This window comes from Drosophila virilis, chromosome 4, assembly GCF_030788295.1.
Source record: "Drosophila virilis strain 15010-1051.87 chromosome 4, Dvir_AGI_RSII-ME, whole genome shotgun sequence".
Lineage (NCBI taxonomy): Eukaryota > Metazoa > Arthropoda > Insecta > Diptera > Drosophilidae > Drosophila > Drosophila virilis.
The window spans coordinates 8,252,383-8,268,993 of NC_091546.1; the positions used below are offsets into that span (position 1 = coordinate 8,252,383).

Below are 16,611 nucleotides of genomic sequence, written 5' to 3' on the forward strand. Positions count from 1 at the left end.
GTCGATTTAATTAAAATCAAAACAAAAATCTTTGCCCGTCTTGCTCTGTTCTGGGACTGTGTCGGGGATAATGATAAACGCATAAATAATGCAAAACAATAAATGAGCAAATATTCATAAAATATTAACGCAGGCGCCGACTCCTTGCTACTTGCGGCTGCATGGGGCAGGACAAAAGGCGCTGCACAAATACCCAAAATATTTTGCCAAAGCATTTAAAAGGACAATGAGGCACGCACCCGGATGACTGAAATGGAAGAAAAGCAAATCCCCGCAACAAATAATTGAGCCTCATAAAGAAATATCATTCATTGATTTTCTCTTGGCCCACCCAAGCCCCTGCCCCTGCTCCCACCCGACTGAGCTACGCTGTCTCTTTTGCACTGTCCTGGTCCTGCAGCAAGTGGATGAAGTTGGTGAAAAACCAGGACAAAATAAGGACAGCTGATGAAACTATCAGCACGACGAGGGGTTGATTGCGGTGGGCAGAGCATGATTTTCACATGAATTCGAAATCTATGCCTCGGCATGATTTGCACAAAACTTGAGCCGGCAAATTTGTCAAATGGACCCATAAGTGAGTGTGAGAGCTAGAGAGAGAGAGAGAGAACTGGCAGGCATTTGTGTTAGACAGAGACAGCGCTCTGTTTGAGGGAAACCTGAAACAGAGCAAATGATTAATTATTGAGGGATTTTGTTAATTTGATGACATTGATGCCCTGGCCAGATTATCATCGAGTGTCCTGTTCTTAATCGGCGACAACAGTGGGAATATAATCGATGCTACCTTTTTAATATAAATTATGCAGTAGGCATGTACCTGGAGATAACCGTTAGTCAATACAAAAAAAACAGCCTTAACTCACAAAGTATACATCGAAAAACAAACAAATACATTTTCAGAAGAAAGTAACATTTCAAAATATAATTTGTTTCAGCATGGGCCCAATTTGTAGATTTTTCAAATGCAACTGTTGATTACAAATTTCATGCATATTAGCTTACGACAGTACACGCAAAGAGTAACATAGCAACTAGCTTTGCGTACAGTTCCCATATTATTCCTACCAGCTATCGATAGGAGCTATCTATCGATATGCGCATGCAGCGATATTAATTAAACAACGCTAAGATTTGCAGCGACGCCAACTGCGACAAAAACAAGCAGCCAAAAAAAAAAAGAAAAGGAAAGACAAATGTAAAAATTAAACGACAAATTTATTGGCATTCTCATTTCAAAATGAGCGCCTACAATCGCAAAGTATTACAGAAACTGTGCTCCGGCAGCAAATCACTGGATGCGGACAGTGCAATGGACGAGTCGGGCTATGCGTCCTTTAAAGTGCTGCACAACTCAACCGTGGAGGCGCCATTTTTGTTTGAACGTGATAGTGAAACGGAGAACTGCCGCAATGCATCCAATACGACAACGGCGACGGTAACACAGGGACGCTTGCAAAAGTCAAGATACGATTCGATACAATTCCAAACGCCGAACAGCAGCAGCAGCAACTGCAATGAATCCAATTCGACAGCGCACAGAACGCTGTGGCACAAATCGCTGAGTCTGCCGGCGGCCAGCTGCGTGCAGCTGGAGGAGAGCGAGGACGAGCATGGTGGGCAGGCGGGCAAATCGCCGCTGCTGCTGTGCGCCACCAAGCGCCGCAAATCGCATTACCAGCCCATGGCGCATCACAGCAGCCCCAAGAAGTCCAAGAAGAAGCTGTTTCCACAGCCGGCGCTTGCGCCCATCTGCCGCACACGCTACTACGACGGCTTCGAGCATCTGGACATCGTTGGCATGCTGAGCAACACGCTGCCCGCGCTGGAGTGCATACTGGCCCATGTCAGCTCCCATACGCTGGACGTCATGACCAAGGTGTCGGAGCGCTGGGCCCAGGCGGTCTACAAGAGCCAGCGTGCAACGGAGCGACTGCAAAACCATCGCTTCAAAATGAACCTCACCAAGGAGAACACACACACAGTGAAGCGTGGACGCATGCTGTCCAAGACCCTGAACAAACACTTAGTGCCATTACAGCCATCCAATGCCATACACAAACCAAACAAACACGATAACTATAGGAACGTGCCCAAGGACGACAATTGCCTGCTGGTGGAGCAGTTGCAGCGCATCAAATGCCCGCGCTGCGGCAAGTGCAGCAAAGTCTTCTACAGCCGCACGGCCGAGCAGACGCCACTGATGAGTCGTCACGGACCGCCGAGAGCTGCCCTTTCGCAAACATTACCACACGTGTGCTCCTTCAGCGAGCCAAAGGCCGCCCTGGCGCGCTTCTATTCGCTGGACGAGGTGAAAAGCTCGCCGGACGAGAATGATGCCGCCGCCGTCGCCGGCTCCGCTGCCACACCGCATTCCATTGGCGAGTGCACCAGCGTTTTTTGCAAATTTCGCTTTTGTGTGCACTGCTGCTGCCCGCCGCATCCGGGCGCCAAGTGCCTGGTCACCGAGCTGGGCACGCCCTCCAAAGTGATGATGCCCAGCGAGAGATTGACGCCGCCCAAGCGCAACCAGAACTGCGATTACAAGCTCAGCCGCAAGAACTCGCTGAAGCGTTTAAACTTTTAGGCAAAAGCAAACACAATTTGAATCCTTAGCTTTAGTTATCAAATATTCAACTGTACCAAGGTTTTTTTACATGTTTAACTAGTATTATAATCGTCCACATCTCATTAGTTCCGCGCGTGCACATTTCGATGTCATCAAGTTTTATTTTTCTTTGCTGTAACGTATGCTCAACATTCTTGTACCTCTGTGAGATTAAATAGAAGTAAGATACTTTTTACATTACACGAACAACGAAAATAAACTAATTTGTAAACAAATAACTTAAATGTGTCCTAGCGGAAACCAGAAGAAATCCAACTGAATTAATTTATGTTAAATGTCATCGCAGCATAAAAGTTGTGACGTCATAAAGTGTCGTGAAACAGTTGAAACTATCGATTAACCTGCCGCACACTTCGATACTATTATCGATATAATCATTTTAGTACTTACCGCCGAAACACGTGTGGAATAGTTGCTGCCCATTTTACATTTGTCTAAAGTGTTTTTACACGCAAAGGAGCTGTACAAAAATGACAACGTCATTGGCTCAACAGCTACAAAACTTGGCTGCGCCGCAAACGTCGGTTACGTTAGCGGATGCACGCAGTCGTGCCTCAATATTATTCAATCCAAAGGAGGCAGCCACCAAAGACAGACGCGCCATTTACGAGATCGGGCTGAGCGGCCTGCTGGAGTTGACTGCCTTTAATCCAACGTTCAAGGAGTTCCAGTTGACGCTCTTCGATGAGGCCACACTCACGCTGGAGCGCGCCGTGGAGCAGTCGGATGTTAACAAGTTGCTCGATGCTTCAATTGCGAAATTTTTGCGTCTCTTGTCGCCTTATTTTCTGTTGCGCCCGGCGCACATGTGCTTTGAGTGGCTGTTGCGCCGCTTCCAGGTGCACGAGTACAACCGGCAGGAGGTGATGGCTCTGATAATGCCCTACCATGAGACAAACACATTTGTGCAGGTGCTACAGACAATGCGACTGCGCCAATCGGACGAGGATTGGTTCTGGCTGCGTCGACTGCAGCGACCCGGCGTGCCGCTCTCCAAGACGGCCATAGTAAATCGTGCAGCGAGCGTGCCTGCCTTCCTCAGCTTCATCTGCTGCAGCACACGCAAGGCGGTCAAGGAGCTGGGTCCGCGTGCTCATCAGCTTCAAGCGCAGCTGAATTTCTATGCCACCGTTGTGGTGGGCGCCCTGCAGACGGCCAAGCCGCTCGAGGACTGGCACATTGCCACCATACTGGAGTCGCTACTCAAGGGCCTTGTCTCAGACACCGTAGACTATGTGGCCGCCTCGTACGTGATTGTGGCCCAGCTCGTCTCGCGCACCAAGCTCAAGACAAAGGTCTGTGATGCTTTACTCGAGCGTGTGGCCAATTGCACCTTCGAGCGCCTGCACACGACGGCGCTGCTGCTGCTCATCTGGATACACGACAAGCAACAGGCGGCAAAGCCGCAATTCACGCCGAAAACCATGCTAAATCTGGTCTGCCAGAAATGGCTAATAACCGCATTGGCCTCGCTGGCCAAGGAGAACATTGCCATTCAAGCTATTTGCATGCCCCTAATGCGCGGCGCCGTGGCTGCCATACGCGAGGGAGATGCCGCCACAGCTTCACATCAGCAGTTCCTCGACAGTCTGTTGGCTGATGTGCCCTTCTCCAAGCCCACCGCTCAGCAGCTTATCAAGTAGAGTCGCTTAACTCGTTACCCTCTAAATCCCTCAATCTTATAATTTACTCTCTCTCTCTCTCTCAGTTGTTTTCTGGACACTTTTGTGGACGTGGAAGCTGAGCATGAATCCACGCCCATGGACACTAACTCAAATGAGGATGAAGAGGATACTATTATCATTGATTCAGATGACGAAATGATGCCAGCCAAGACCAATTTCCACACTTGGTACACAGAGTTTCTGGAGAAACTAGAACGTCGCTATCCGGAGGCCTTTGACTTGAGCGTGAAGGCGGCCCTAAGTGCCAAATCCAATACGAGCAATCGGCAGAAGGCCTTAAAACTGGCATTGGGTAGGTCGAGCTGTTACATTTAGTAACTATAACATAAGAAAACCAATTGAACTATTTAGAAAGCACTTTCAAGCAAACGTGATATTGTTTGTAACAGACAGACAGAAGGTAACAATAGCCTCACTTTCACAGGAAATGTTTTCAAAATCGTTCAATATACTTGTTAGATTAGGAAAAATTCTAATTTTGAAGATAAGTTTGGTCTTTCATATGATTTTATAGATGTATATAATCTTAATTATCCTCAACTGTCTGACTATCTAACCAAATCGTTCTGGATGTCTGTATAAACACTTTAATCCAACTTCTTGTTAGTCTGTAAAAATTCCTTGATCATGCTAAAGACTTCCTCTTGCATTCAATTTAAATTAAAATTATAAAAAGCTTTTACTTCCTAGAGCAACTCTTTTTTTTTTGTTATGCTAACATTTGTACTAAAGAAATCAGAATCTTAGCTTAAGTGAGAATGAAACTCTTCCATGCAGAACTCTAATTTCCGCTTTTCCGCAGGCTTTCGACTCAACACAAACGACGAGAAGGCAAAACGGGCATATGAGAAACTCTACCATTACAGCGCTGATTGGCGCTTGGCCGCAGTGCAGCAGCTGCTGCAGAACCTGAAAGTGGCCAAGCGGCGGGAGCGCAGCTATCGCCTGCTGCAGGAGTGCCTACCCGATCGGATCAAGGACGATAGCCCGGCTGTGGTCTCGGCGCTGCTCACGCTGCCCACCGTAGACTTTGTAGAGATGATGGGCGCCGCAATCTTTGCCCAGACGCTGTGCGAGCTGCTGCAGCGTGCTCAGCAGCAACGCGGGACGCAATGGGATGCGGTGGTGCCGCAAGTGGTGCAGCATCTGACCACAGCTGCAGTGAGCGACAATTACGATACAAATCTGCTGCTGCTGGCCTTGATGCCCTATCTGTTTCCCTGCGATGCCCTCAACGCCAGGGAGCATGCCGCCTTGCTAATCATATTGAGCAGCAATTTCGCCAGCAAGCTGCCATTTCTGGGGCAGCTGGAGGTGAGCACGGAACATGGCGAGTTCAATGTGTGGCAGCATCGCAAAAAGTTTCTCGATGTTATCGCCAATGTGACGCAGGCGGGCAAACAACAGCTGGCGCTGCTCGAGAGCGTGGAGCAGCATGGCGGCGTTGCCTACCTGCGCGGCGAGGCGTCCCAGCTGACGCACCTGCTGCTGTTGCTCACGGCCTATGCGAAACGTGAGCTGACCACCGCTGAAAGTTTGCACATGCTGCAGCGCGTGGGCGTCTACACGCAAGGATTTCAGTTTCGTCTGACCAAGGAGAACGCCAGCCACGCCAACGGCAATAAAAATCATGTGCCGCTACAGCTCTACGCGGACTTTCTACAAACCGTGGCCAAGAATACAAAGTTCAGCGAGCTCGCGACGCTGCCCTGGACAGAGTTAAGCGAGGAGCTGCGCCTGTGCCTGCTGCTGCTGGACACGCTGAGCAGTCGGGTTTATGCAGAGCAGTGTGCGCCCGCCGAACGCAAAGAATGGACGCGCGCGCTCAAGGATTGTCTGAATCATATGCTGCCCGAGGCGCACCAAAAACTGGATTTCCTATGCAACTTTTATGTATACGAGACGCTGCCCGAGCTGTATGGAAATGCCGAGGACTATGCGCTGTTGCGCGTGCGCGGCTTCCAGCTGCTGCAGGCGCTGCTGCGAACGCGCCCGGCTGTGGTCAGCTGCAGCCTGTTGCACGTGCTGCGCATCGCCAATGCCTGCAATTCGCCGCTGCAAACTTTGCGCCAACAGGCGCTGGCCACGCTTCAGCTGCTCGAGCTCACGCAGCTGGAGCCACATGTGGCCCATCTGGTCGAATGTCTGCTGCGACGCCAGAGCGAACTATGCATGGATCACGAACAATACGCGCTCATCCTGCACACTATATTGCAGAGCAGCAAATGCACTCCGCGCGAGAAGCTGCTGCTGGCCAAGCTGCGTCGCACGCTGCTGGAGCTGGTCTGCGATGTGACACAACCGGCCATATGCACCGCCTCGCTGCTGCGGGCACTGAAACACATGAACAACGAGACGCTGCTGACGGCGCTGCTGCCGCTGGGCGAGGCAGCGCTGCGGGCGGCATCCAGGCACGATGCCAGCAAGGACACATCGCAGCTGGCGCAGCTGAACTGGCCATATAGCGACATCTACTGCGCTGTCATCGAACGCTTCGAAGGCGCCGTCGGCTTGGGCGTTCTCAAGCACCAGCCCGCCGCCTGGCAGCTGCTGGAGGCGAGCTTCAAGCAGCACACGACTTATGTGCAGCTGGAGCAGAAGTTGCAGCCGCTGCCCTGCGTGCTGCTCAATTCGCTGACGCCGGAGACCTACGAGCAGCTGCAGAGCCAGCATAAGGTGAAGCTGCTGCAGCTTATTGTGGAGGCGGCCACTGCATCCGACAACGATAGCATCTTTCTGGCGGCCCATCGTCTGCTCAAGCGCTGCAGCATCGAGTGTCAGCCCCTGATTGGCATGCTGGCCAGCATGTGCAGCAAGAGCACGCGCATCATTCCGGCCAAGCAGCCGGAGCGACGCCGTGGCCAGCCAAATACCAAACTGGATTTGACCTGTGTGACCTGGAAGCAGGGCATGACGCTGCTCGAGCTGCTGGAACACAAGAAACAGCTGGTGGGCGCCGAGCAGCTGATACCCTCGCTCTTTGAGCTGCTGCAGCTGTGCCTGCAGCTGGAGGAGCACAGCGCTGCCGAATATCCCAAACAACTGATTCTCTCGAGCCTGCTGCACTGCTGCGACGTGTCGCAGGCGGCCGGCGTCCAACTGTCTAAGGTGCTGCCCGAGTCCTGTTTCCGCATCGAGCAGGTGGTCCAATGTCTGCGCAACACACAAAATCCGCAAACGCAACAGCATGCGCTGCTCTTCCTTACACGCTGCGCCGCCCTGTATCCGCAGCAGGTGCTGCACAAGATAGTCGAGATCTTTACGTTCGTGGGCTCTACGGTGGCGCGCCACGACGACGCCTTCAGTCTGCACATTATCAAGAACGTGGTGGAGACCATTGTGCCCACGCTCCTGCTGCAGTCTGGCGCACAGCGCGATCGCCTAGTCATTGCCGTGCTGAAGGTGTTTGCGGATATATGCACGGATGTGCCGGTGCATCGTCGCCTGCCGCTCTACGACACGCTCTTTCGTGTGCTCGATCCCCGCCAGCATCTGTGGCAATTTCTGTGCATCATTTTCGAGTCGCAAATGCTGCTGGAACAGACGCCCGCACAGTCGGGCAAGCCGACCAAATCCTTGGACAAGTCGCGCGTGGAGTTTGCCCGCGAGCTAACACTGATGTTCGAGCAGCCCGAGATCATACTGGACACGTGCATACAGCTGCTCGACTATCTGGCCAAGCTGCCCATCAACAAGGAGACGCAGAGCCAAGTCCCGGCAGCCGGCAACAACATCTCACCCGAACAGCAGCTGTTCGATGTGCGCACGCGCAGCTTCAAGCAGCTGCGACACTATAAATACCTCATCATGGACTATCTGTCCGGGCTGAGCAGCGCCGTAGAGTTCCAGGCCAAACTAGGCAGCCCCAGGACGCAGCAGCTGGAGCAGCTGCGGCCACTCTATCAAAACTTTATACTCAAGACACTTGCCTATGTGGGCGTGGTCAATAATGCACTGCAATTGGCGACGGGCTCGGCGTCGCCGTCGCTGGAGAAATATTGGCGCGTGCTGGCGAATCATGTGCACGATGTACTGGACAATGCGATTGGGCTGCTCTCGCCCGAGTATTTCCTCAATGTGATCACAGAGCTGCTGCAGCACGAGCTGATCTATGTGCGCATCAAGGTGCTCGAGCTGCTGGTCACCAAACTGACGCCACCCAGCGATTACTTTGCCCAGTCCCAGGCGGCGCACTTTGGTGTGCTCTTCGAGCCGCTGGGCGCCATCATTGACGGCGTGCTGGACACCACGGGCGGCAGCAATGCTCAGCAGGCGCAGCTGCAGCAGACGGCCCTGCACGCCATGCAGCTGCTGGCCCATCGCCATGGACGCGACTATGTCGAGGAGTGTCGCACACTGCTGGCCAAGCTGACGCGCATCACCAAGCGACGCGCCAATGTGCCCAAGGCTGTCGTCGGCAATGTGGTGCTCACCCTTGTCGAGATTTGCGGCAGCATCAAGGCGCACGCCCTGGCCCAGCTGCCCAAGTTTGCGCCACAGCTAACCGAATTGCTCAAGGAACAGGTGCAGCTGCTGCTAACCCAACGACAAGCGCCCGACTATGTCTGCTCCGCACTGGTTACAGGTGAGTCTTATTGTCTATATCAATCTTTAGCTTGGTAAAAATTGAGGATTGTTTGTGCGCAAACGGAAGCAAGCATTTCCCGTCCCACAAAGTATTCGGTTTTTGATCAGGTCGATCTAGCCAAGTCTGTATGTCCCTCTTTCTTCTTTTGTTTTTCCGGAGTACTGTCAAATCTAGAAATTGGACATTTTTCAAAAACGAGCATTAGTTTTGGATATCCTCCTAATCGCACAAAATTCATAAATATCCATTTTAAGACAAGGATTTTTAAGCAAGCCTCAAGGAATTCAAGAGCCATATACCTTAAATAATGTATGAAGGTTCTTGTGCAGTATACACAGATAAATAATTTTCCACTTTTTGGAATATCTCCCAACATACTCCCAAAAATTTTGGAAATGTTTAACTCTAAAAGACAGAGTCCAGCGCTTTGGAGAAAAGGAGGAAGAATCGAATCTACGCACTTTAATAATATCATTCATAAATAAAAGGAATCCATTATATCACTGCATCGCTAGAAAACCATGTAGGATTCGGATTTGTCACAGTTATTCTTGCACAATATTAACGTGGAATTCATCCTGCCTTCTACTTAAAGCCATGCACAAGCTATTCCTGACACTGCCGCTCTTCCTGGGACCCTATCTGGTGGATATTATCGGCGCGCTCATAAGACTCTCGGTACAGCTGGAGAGTGCACAGCTGGCGCTGGACAAGCGCACCCAGGCCCTCAAGCTGCGCATTGTGGACGTGTGGACGGCGGTGGCGCAGGGCGTGGAGGCTCGCATTTTGGTGCCCAGCTGTGCCAAGACCTACGAAAGCCTGTTGGAGGCGCAGGCCTACGACGAGCTGGGCATGCTTATGCGGCAGCTACTGCTGCCCTGCATTAAGCACAATGGAAATGCCGATCTACAGGCCGTGCAGGAACCGCTTTCTGAGCTCTTCCTTCAGGCGCTTGAATTCCGGCTGCAGGTGCGCGGACGTCAGCTGCAGCGGCAGCGCCTGGCGGATATTGAGGCATCCGTGATTGAGACTTTTGTGGCCTGGATACTTAAGCTGTCCGAGACGAGTTTCCGGCCCATGTTTGGCCGGGTTCATAAGTGGGCCATGGAGCGCAAGGATTTGGAACCGCAGCTCACCTACTTTCTGCTGACCAAACGCATTGCTGAGGCGCTCAAGTCGCTGTTCGTGCTCTTCGCGGGCGATTTTATCGAGGATGCTGCACGGCTACTGCAGGAACACAACACATTGCGTCAGGAGCTGGCCGAAGATGTGGACGTCGAGAACGTTGTGGAACTGCTGTCGGCCATACTCAGCACATTGCATCATGTGTTCCTGCACTGCAGCAGCGACTTTGTCAACGATCATCGATTCCGCACTCTGATGCCGCCGCTCGTGGATCAGCTGGAGAACAGCTTGGTGCTGGCCAGCGATCGCGAGCAGCTGCAGCAAACTCTGAGCGACTGCATTGCCCAGCTGGCTGCTGCCACCAACGATGTGCTATGGAAGCAGCTCAACAACCAGGTGCTGCTCAAGACGCGCACCAGCACGCCCGAGGTACGCATCCTGGCCTTCAACACCAGCGTGGCCATTGCCCGCAAGCTGGGCGAGAGCTTTGCCCCCCTGCTGCCGGAGACGGTGCCGTTCATAGCCGAACTGCTCGAGGATGAGCACGATCGTGTCGAGAAGAACACGCGCAGCGCTGTCCAAGAATTGGAAACTATTCTCGGCGAACCCGTGCAAAAATATTTATAAGCTCAGGTCAAACCTTCTTCCGCTCAAGATTCATTTAGCCGCTTACAATTTCCGAGCACATCATGCTAATGGACTAATTAATGGATTTGTGCTATGCAAGTTCTATAGAAAACTTCAGAAGATTTTTAAAATGGACTTATCCGAAGTACTGCAGAGTATTGAGATCTTCTAAACATTACGATTTCTATTTTTATTCAAAGACAATTAATAATATATACTATTTTTGCCAATTTATTTGATATATCAGCCTTAACGCATCTTTGTACTATTTCAAGCTGAAAAATGAGATTGACAGGTTGAATGAGCAAAGTCCAGTTTGCTTAAAGCCTCTTTAAGATATAGTATAAGCCGTTAATCAATTACTAAACACAATCGATTTTGAATATTTCACCCACACGAGCGGAAAATGAGTGGAAATCTAAAACTGAAACGCAAAGTTTATTATCTAGAGAATTGAATACCAAATGCAGTTTAGTAGAACACGAGTCTAGTATTTATAAATGATTTACTATCAGTCATTTTTTTTGTTTTTTGACAGTGTAAAGTTTTTACATTCACAATTATCTCTCTCACTTTAATGATCCCTGATGTCATTGTAAACGAGCTTAACAGCCAATACAGCTGACTGCGACGGCTACTGCAAAGCTCTAAAAAAATAAAAAATATATATATTCAACAATAGGCCATAAAATATATTTATAGTCAATTGCAGCAGATTGAAGCCTGAGATGGAAAAATGATTTATAGGAAAATTGTTATCGAAATTATTGTCTCTCATATATTTTACCTGCCTGAAATCGGATTGGCAATTGGCAGACAATGTCAAATTTATTAATGATATTTGGAATTTTAAAAGCGATAGCTCAATTATTTCGCAGTGCCTTAGCTAAAGGCGTTACCTATTTCTGGGGCTCGAAGTAAAATTCTGTAGTTTTATCCATGCAAATCGAGAATCGACGTACCAAATTTGGTGTCTTCAGCTCTTGTAATCTACAAGCCTGGATCAAGATTATTTATATTTATCGAAGGAGTGCAGCAAAACGTTATAAAACTTCAGACTGAAAAGCTGTTTTGAATCCGACCGATTCGAGTCCGGCATCGTTTCATGGAAATATTTAAACCGACTTTCACCAATGTACTTTAATGTGGATGGATGTGGAAATTGTGTGTGTAATTATTTTTTTTACTTTTGGCTTTTATTGTACAAAGTAAAAAGAATTAACAATTCGTTGGGCTTAAGAGTAATTGGCGCCTGCGTTGAATTTGTCTCCCAACTACTTGTTGTATGGAGTGTATGAAAAGTTTGGAAATTGTGAATTGCTTTGGGTATTATCCTGGGTCTGCTTGTCCTGCGGCAGCTCGGGATCTTCGCGCTCCTCCTCCTCGTCGATAATGCTGATGTCGCGTATGGAGGGTCGACGCCAGCCAGTGAGATTCTGCTGAGCCTGTTTCGTCTTTGTCAGCATCCTGGGCCCAGTCACGGATATCAGGATCGCGCCCAAGGGAGCTGTCAGCAATATGCTAAAAATGCAAATGGTTTGAACTGTTTTGGCCCAGCTGCGCTCCTCGTCTGTGGCATCAGCGCCCAAATGCCTGAGAGCCACAGGTCCCAGAGCAGCCTGAACTGTTGCCTTAGCCATCCAGGATAGGCCCACAAAGAACTTCTCGCGCATGTTCAAGCGATCGCCAATAGCAATAGCAGCTGTGACCAGGATGCGTATGATGACGCCTGTGAAAATGCAGAGGGCACCAATGTAAAGCAGGCTCGGATCCAGCTCGTGCAGCTTGATCGTGGCGCCCGTCACGCCGAACAGAATGGGCTCAAAGATCATCCAGAAGATCTCGAAACCAGTGCCCACCGGATTGTCATCGATGGTCCAGCCATCCTTGCACCAGAAGTAATTGGATATGAAAGACGAGAAGACGACAGCCAAGGGACCGGCGCCCTCAAAGCCCAGCTTATCGCTGCCATAGATGGCCACCAGGTTGCCGATGAACAGCAGCAGCGTGCGCAGCGGCACCACGTAGGCGTCGCCCTTCTCCGGAAAGATGCGGGCCAACAGGCCCCAGATGAGGCCGAAGCCCAGGCCGGCAATCAGACAGACCGGCACCTGGGCAATCAGATAGAGCTGGCCACGGTCCGAGAACATGATCGTGCTGATGATGCCGAAAATGGCCACCGAGATGGCATCGTCCACGCCAGACACGGCGACCACAAGCGTGGGTATGCCCTTGGCCACGCCGTAGCCCTTGGTGCGCAGCCGGAACAGGCAGGGCACGACGACGGCTGGTGCAATGGCTGCCATAATGGCGCCCATGAGACAGCCCCAGATCCACGGTAGGCCGAGCAGATAGTGGGACATAACCGCCAGAACACCGAACTCCACAAACCAGGGCACAATGCCCAGCTTGAGTATTGTTTTGTACACCTTCTTGAAGGCTTGCGGATCCATTTCGAGGCCAGCTCGAGTCAGAATTATGGTAAGCGCGAATTTGCGCAAATGGGCGGTCACCTTGGAGAAGTCACCGTCGAGATCCACCCAGCCGACGTTCTATGAACAACAAAAAAACACAGATAATGTGAAGCAGCCAAAACACGGACACTCACAGCGAAACTCACCTGAAACAATAGGCCCACCAGCAGCATGCCAATGAGGCGTGGCAGGGTGGCCAAGGACATGAGATAGCCGCCGAAATTTGCAGCCACTGTGAGCACAACCAGATCGAAAAGCTGCCCACCAGGCGCAGCCGAATGCCCAATGATCACAAACGAGACGATCCAAAGTAGCGCACCTGGTATAAATATATAAGTATATATATATGTATATGCTCAATGGGAACAATTTGAATGTGGAGCTTACCAATGCAGATGAGCGAGACCAGGCGGGAGAAAGTCCTGAAGGTGGGACACAGCGGATAGGGGAAAACCTTTTGCCAGAATGGCGGCTCCCATGACTCGGATGGCTCCTCCTTGCGGCACTTCAAGCAGAAATTGTATATCCATGACTGTGCCACGTAATTGCCATTGCTGTCCGGAGATCCCTGTCCTGCCTGCAGGCTATTGTATTTGGCATTAAGCACGTCTAGCGCGCTCTGTCTGTAGTTCTCTGCGGCATGAATAGACAGACATTATCAAGGGTATTCACTAGATATATAGACGCAACAAATTAAAATCTGGCGCTAATTGGATGATAAGTGTGGCATCTGCATGTCTAGAGACGGAATCGAAACGTCACTTTCCGGCGGCACGTTAATTGTTAATGCCAACCTTACGATATCGAATTCAATTGACATTCGTTCAAGATTTCATTTGCTTTTGCTAACTGACATTCTCAGTTCTGAGCTCTGGGTAGGTCTTTGTAATTATCATTGCTATCATTATTATTATTATCAATATTATTGTCTATAATTCTGCACATAAGCATTTTGCTCTTTGTATATTTAATTTATTTTGGAATGCCCGAAATTACGAATTCCAGCTGCGCAAATATAATATATGAATATATTTATATTCGAAATAATTAAATTTTGCGATCACATGTTCTTAAGTTGACTGGGAGGTCAAGTAGGCCCTTTTCTTTTTTTCACAAGAATTATCTATTATTAAGTCTGCATTTAAGTTCAATTGAATTTTTTCTTGACTTATTAATAATATTAATTGGTATCACGTGAAGTTCTCTGAGCTTTTCAGAAAATTTTGCCATGCATTTTTGGCAGATCATTTGTACTCTTCGATAATTATCGAATTTAATTATATTTATTCCCGCTTTTTGAGCATGTCTCGAAGATTATAAGAGTTACTATGTCCGATCTAATGAAAAGATGGGCAGTTAAGCTAAGCACAGGGTAGCTGCCAGTCGGTTACACTTAACTACTTGAACTTTTTGCCTATGAGATTTCGCATTTATATGTAAGGTTGGAGAAAACGAACTAATTAAGACATCAGTCAATATTGCTCTTGAGTACAAACACGCAACACTAATGTGACGAGATTATTTACTCAAATAAGTAGAATGAATCACATTTTTAAGCTTTAATGACATTCTGTGTCAATATTTAAAGCCCCCCGAATTATAAATATGTTTTAACACTTGCTGTAGATTGTCTAAACTAATTGACAGCTAATCGTTGCATACAAACACATGAGATCCATATTCAAATACAAATTCGCAAAAAAGCAATCAAGTGCTTAATTAAACAATTTGAATTATCTAACGAATATGAGTTTTCGCAAGTTAACAAAAATTGATTGCTGCAGCCCAATAATCATATTCATCCGATAATCTGTATAAAGCTACACTAAGAGAAGTTGAAAAGAGAATTTGTTAAATATTTTTTTTTAATTTAAATAATGGTGGAAACAAATCTTTAAGCTTTAAATTTGTATTGAAATTAGCTTAGTTCAATTTGAACAATTTATAGTTTGTTATTTAAAAAAATACCAAAAATTCTATTTAAGATTTTCTCTTTCAATTCTCGAATTGGGAATCAAGATTTAGGAACGTCATTTTTGTTTTTCAATTTCTTCTTTTCGAATCAAATTGTGGCCTTAACTTAATATCTATATATATGTGTATTTTTTTCTTAAATTTTTTAATTCGAATCAAACTCTGATCTTAACTTACCATAACTATTTGTCGAAACACGATCGCTGTCGTTGTCGTGGGCCAATGTATCCTTGAGGATGCTTCTCCTGCGACCGGGCGGTCCGATCTCGAGGGGTGCATGTGTTGAGCTCTGTGCCGAAATTGAATTTGTTTTTGTATTTCTTTTTTTTTTGGGTAGATTGTGAGCTTTGATTAGTTAACAGTGCGCGTAAATCCCTAGGCACTTGATCACGGCGATCACTTGAACAATTACGAGCATCATTAAAAATGCCGTCATCCAATATCTATTATATGGATGTGCACGCGTGTGTGTATATTATATGCGAGTGTTACGAGTATATGACTGGCATAAACGAAAAGTTACGATCGTAATCACCCGGAGCAGACGCGCAGCTCTAATCGATCCGTCACATCACTTGACCGTAACTCACCTGCGAGATTTTGCGTTCAAAGGCGGGATTATCGTAGCCGGAGTTGTTGGAGCCCAGCGCCGGTGGCTCGGAGACAATGCTGACACGCCGCTTCGGCTGGCTCTCGATGACGATGCTGCTCCTATGATTGGGCGATGGTGTCTGCGCCTCATTGCCGGGCACCGCCGGCACATTGATGGCCAGCGATGCGGGTCCGGCCGTGCTGTTTGTCGGCGTGGTGGCGACTGTGCCGGACTCATCGCCGCGATCCGCATGGGTCGTCATCGTCTTGTGACTCTGCAGGATTATGTGACGTTCGAGTACTCGATTAATGAAGCTTATGGCCTGCTTACGATATACATTACACACTTCGCGCTCGATTATCGTAATTTATCCGTTGCGCGGGCCTCACAACTAGCGCGTTCGGCGTTTAGCGTTCAAATAAATTCATCAGCGCGCGCTGTGCTCGACTCTGAGCTCAGCTTTTGGGTGGGGTGCGGGTTCGATGGGCACCAGCTGTACATGTGTGTGTGTGTGTGTGCGTGCGTGTGGCATGTGTGAAAAGTCTTAATGCTTAATGCAAACATTTATTATTTTATACAAAAATAATATATCAGCTAGCCATAAAAAACTTAACATTTTTTTTGGCAATAATTAGCTTTAATTAGTCGACGCCCCAAACCCAAAAAAAAACTGGGCATGGTCGCGGATTGGTTTATGTCAAGCTCGTCGAGCAGCTGTCGGTTTTAGGCTTTGATCGGTTTGTTTGTCATTTAATTGTGACGCATTTTGTCTAAACAAATTCACGTGAGCGCCCAGTAGACAATCGTCGTCTCATAATAACGAGGCTGAATTAATTATTTAATGAAATTTGTTACTCTATCGCATTTTTCCCCCTTTTTTTTCCTCGCTCTCTCTTATATGTGTGTAGCCTTTGAAT

The 16,611-nt window shown here is 48.5% G+C and overlaps 3 protein-coding genes across 6 annotated transcripts in view; 2 read left to right on the top strand and 1 right to left on the bottom strand.

Moving 5' to 3' along the window:
* The first annotated feature begins 1,099 nt into the window (after positions 1-1,099).
* Rca1 (Regulator of cyclin A1) lies at positions 1,100-2,847 on the top strand. Its single transcript, XM_002052462.4, has one exon. The coding sequence runs from the start codon at positions 1,241-1,243 to the stop codon at positions 2,585-2,587; it is 1,347 nt and encodes a 448-aa protein (XP_002052498.1). The 5' UTR covers positions 1,100-1,240; the 3' UTR covers positions 2,588-2,847.
* Positions 2,848-2,999: 152 nt separating this feature from the next.
* Positions 3,000-16,611, top strand: part of l(2)k09022 (HEAT repeat containing 1 homolog l(2)k09022) — a 41,472-nt gene continuing 27,860 nt past the window's right edge. For 2 of the 3 annotated variants that reach the window (XR_011416621.1, XM_070209022.1), the window contains exons 1-3: positions 3,000-4,268; positions 4,338-4,606; positions 5,117-8,899. Coding sequence is in view for 2 of the 3 variants with exons in the window: in XM_070209022.1 (XP_070065123.1) it covers positions 3,100-4,268; positions 4,338-4,606; positions 5,117-8,899 (5,221 nt within the window). In the remaining variant the exon portion in view is untranslated. Of the gene's footprint in view, positions 4,269-4,337; positions 4,607-5,116; positions 8,900-9,497; positions 10,889-16,611 lie in introns of those variants that run through there. The other variant, XM_002052461.4, reaches the window with a different exon arrangement.
* Positions 11,827-16,121, bottom strand: LOC6627645 (sodium/hydrogen exchanger 9B2). 2 transcript variants are annotated; one of them, XM_015172974.3, is made up of 6 exons: positions 16,025-16,107; positions 15,693-15,968; positions 15,280-15,391; positions 13,516-13,761; positions 13,275-13,447; positions 11,827-13,206 (listed from the first exon to the last, which is right to left on the bottom strand). In XM_015172974.3, the coding sequence occupies exons 1-6, from the start codon at positions 16,031-16,033 to the stop codon at positions 11,929-11,931; spliced, it is 2,094 nt and encodes a 697-aa protein (XP_015028460.1). In that variant the 5' UTR covers positions 16,034-16,107; the 3' UTR covers positions 11,827-11,928. The 2 variants fall into 2 exon arrangements, with proteins under 2 accessions (XP_015028460.1, XP_002052496.1); XM_002052460.4 differs by having other exon boundaries at positions 11,828-13,206; positions 16,041-16,121.

Bases quoted from the DNA above. Each gene is read 5' to 3' on its own strand.
- Rca1 (XM_002052462.4), top strand. From the start codon at position 1,241: ATGAGCGCCTACAATCGCAAAGTATTACAGAAACTGTGCTCCGGCAGC.
- LOC6627645 (XM_015172974.3), bottom strand. The intron at 15,392-15,692 runs GTGAGTTACGGT...ATTTCGGCACAG, and splicing joins TTGAACGCAAAATCTCGCAG to AGCTCAACACATGCACCCCT. The intron at 13,762-15,279 runs GTAAGTTAAGAT...TTCATGCCGCAG, and splicing joins TGTTTCGACAAATAGTTATG to AGAACTACAGACAGAGCGCG.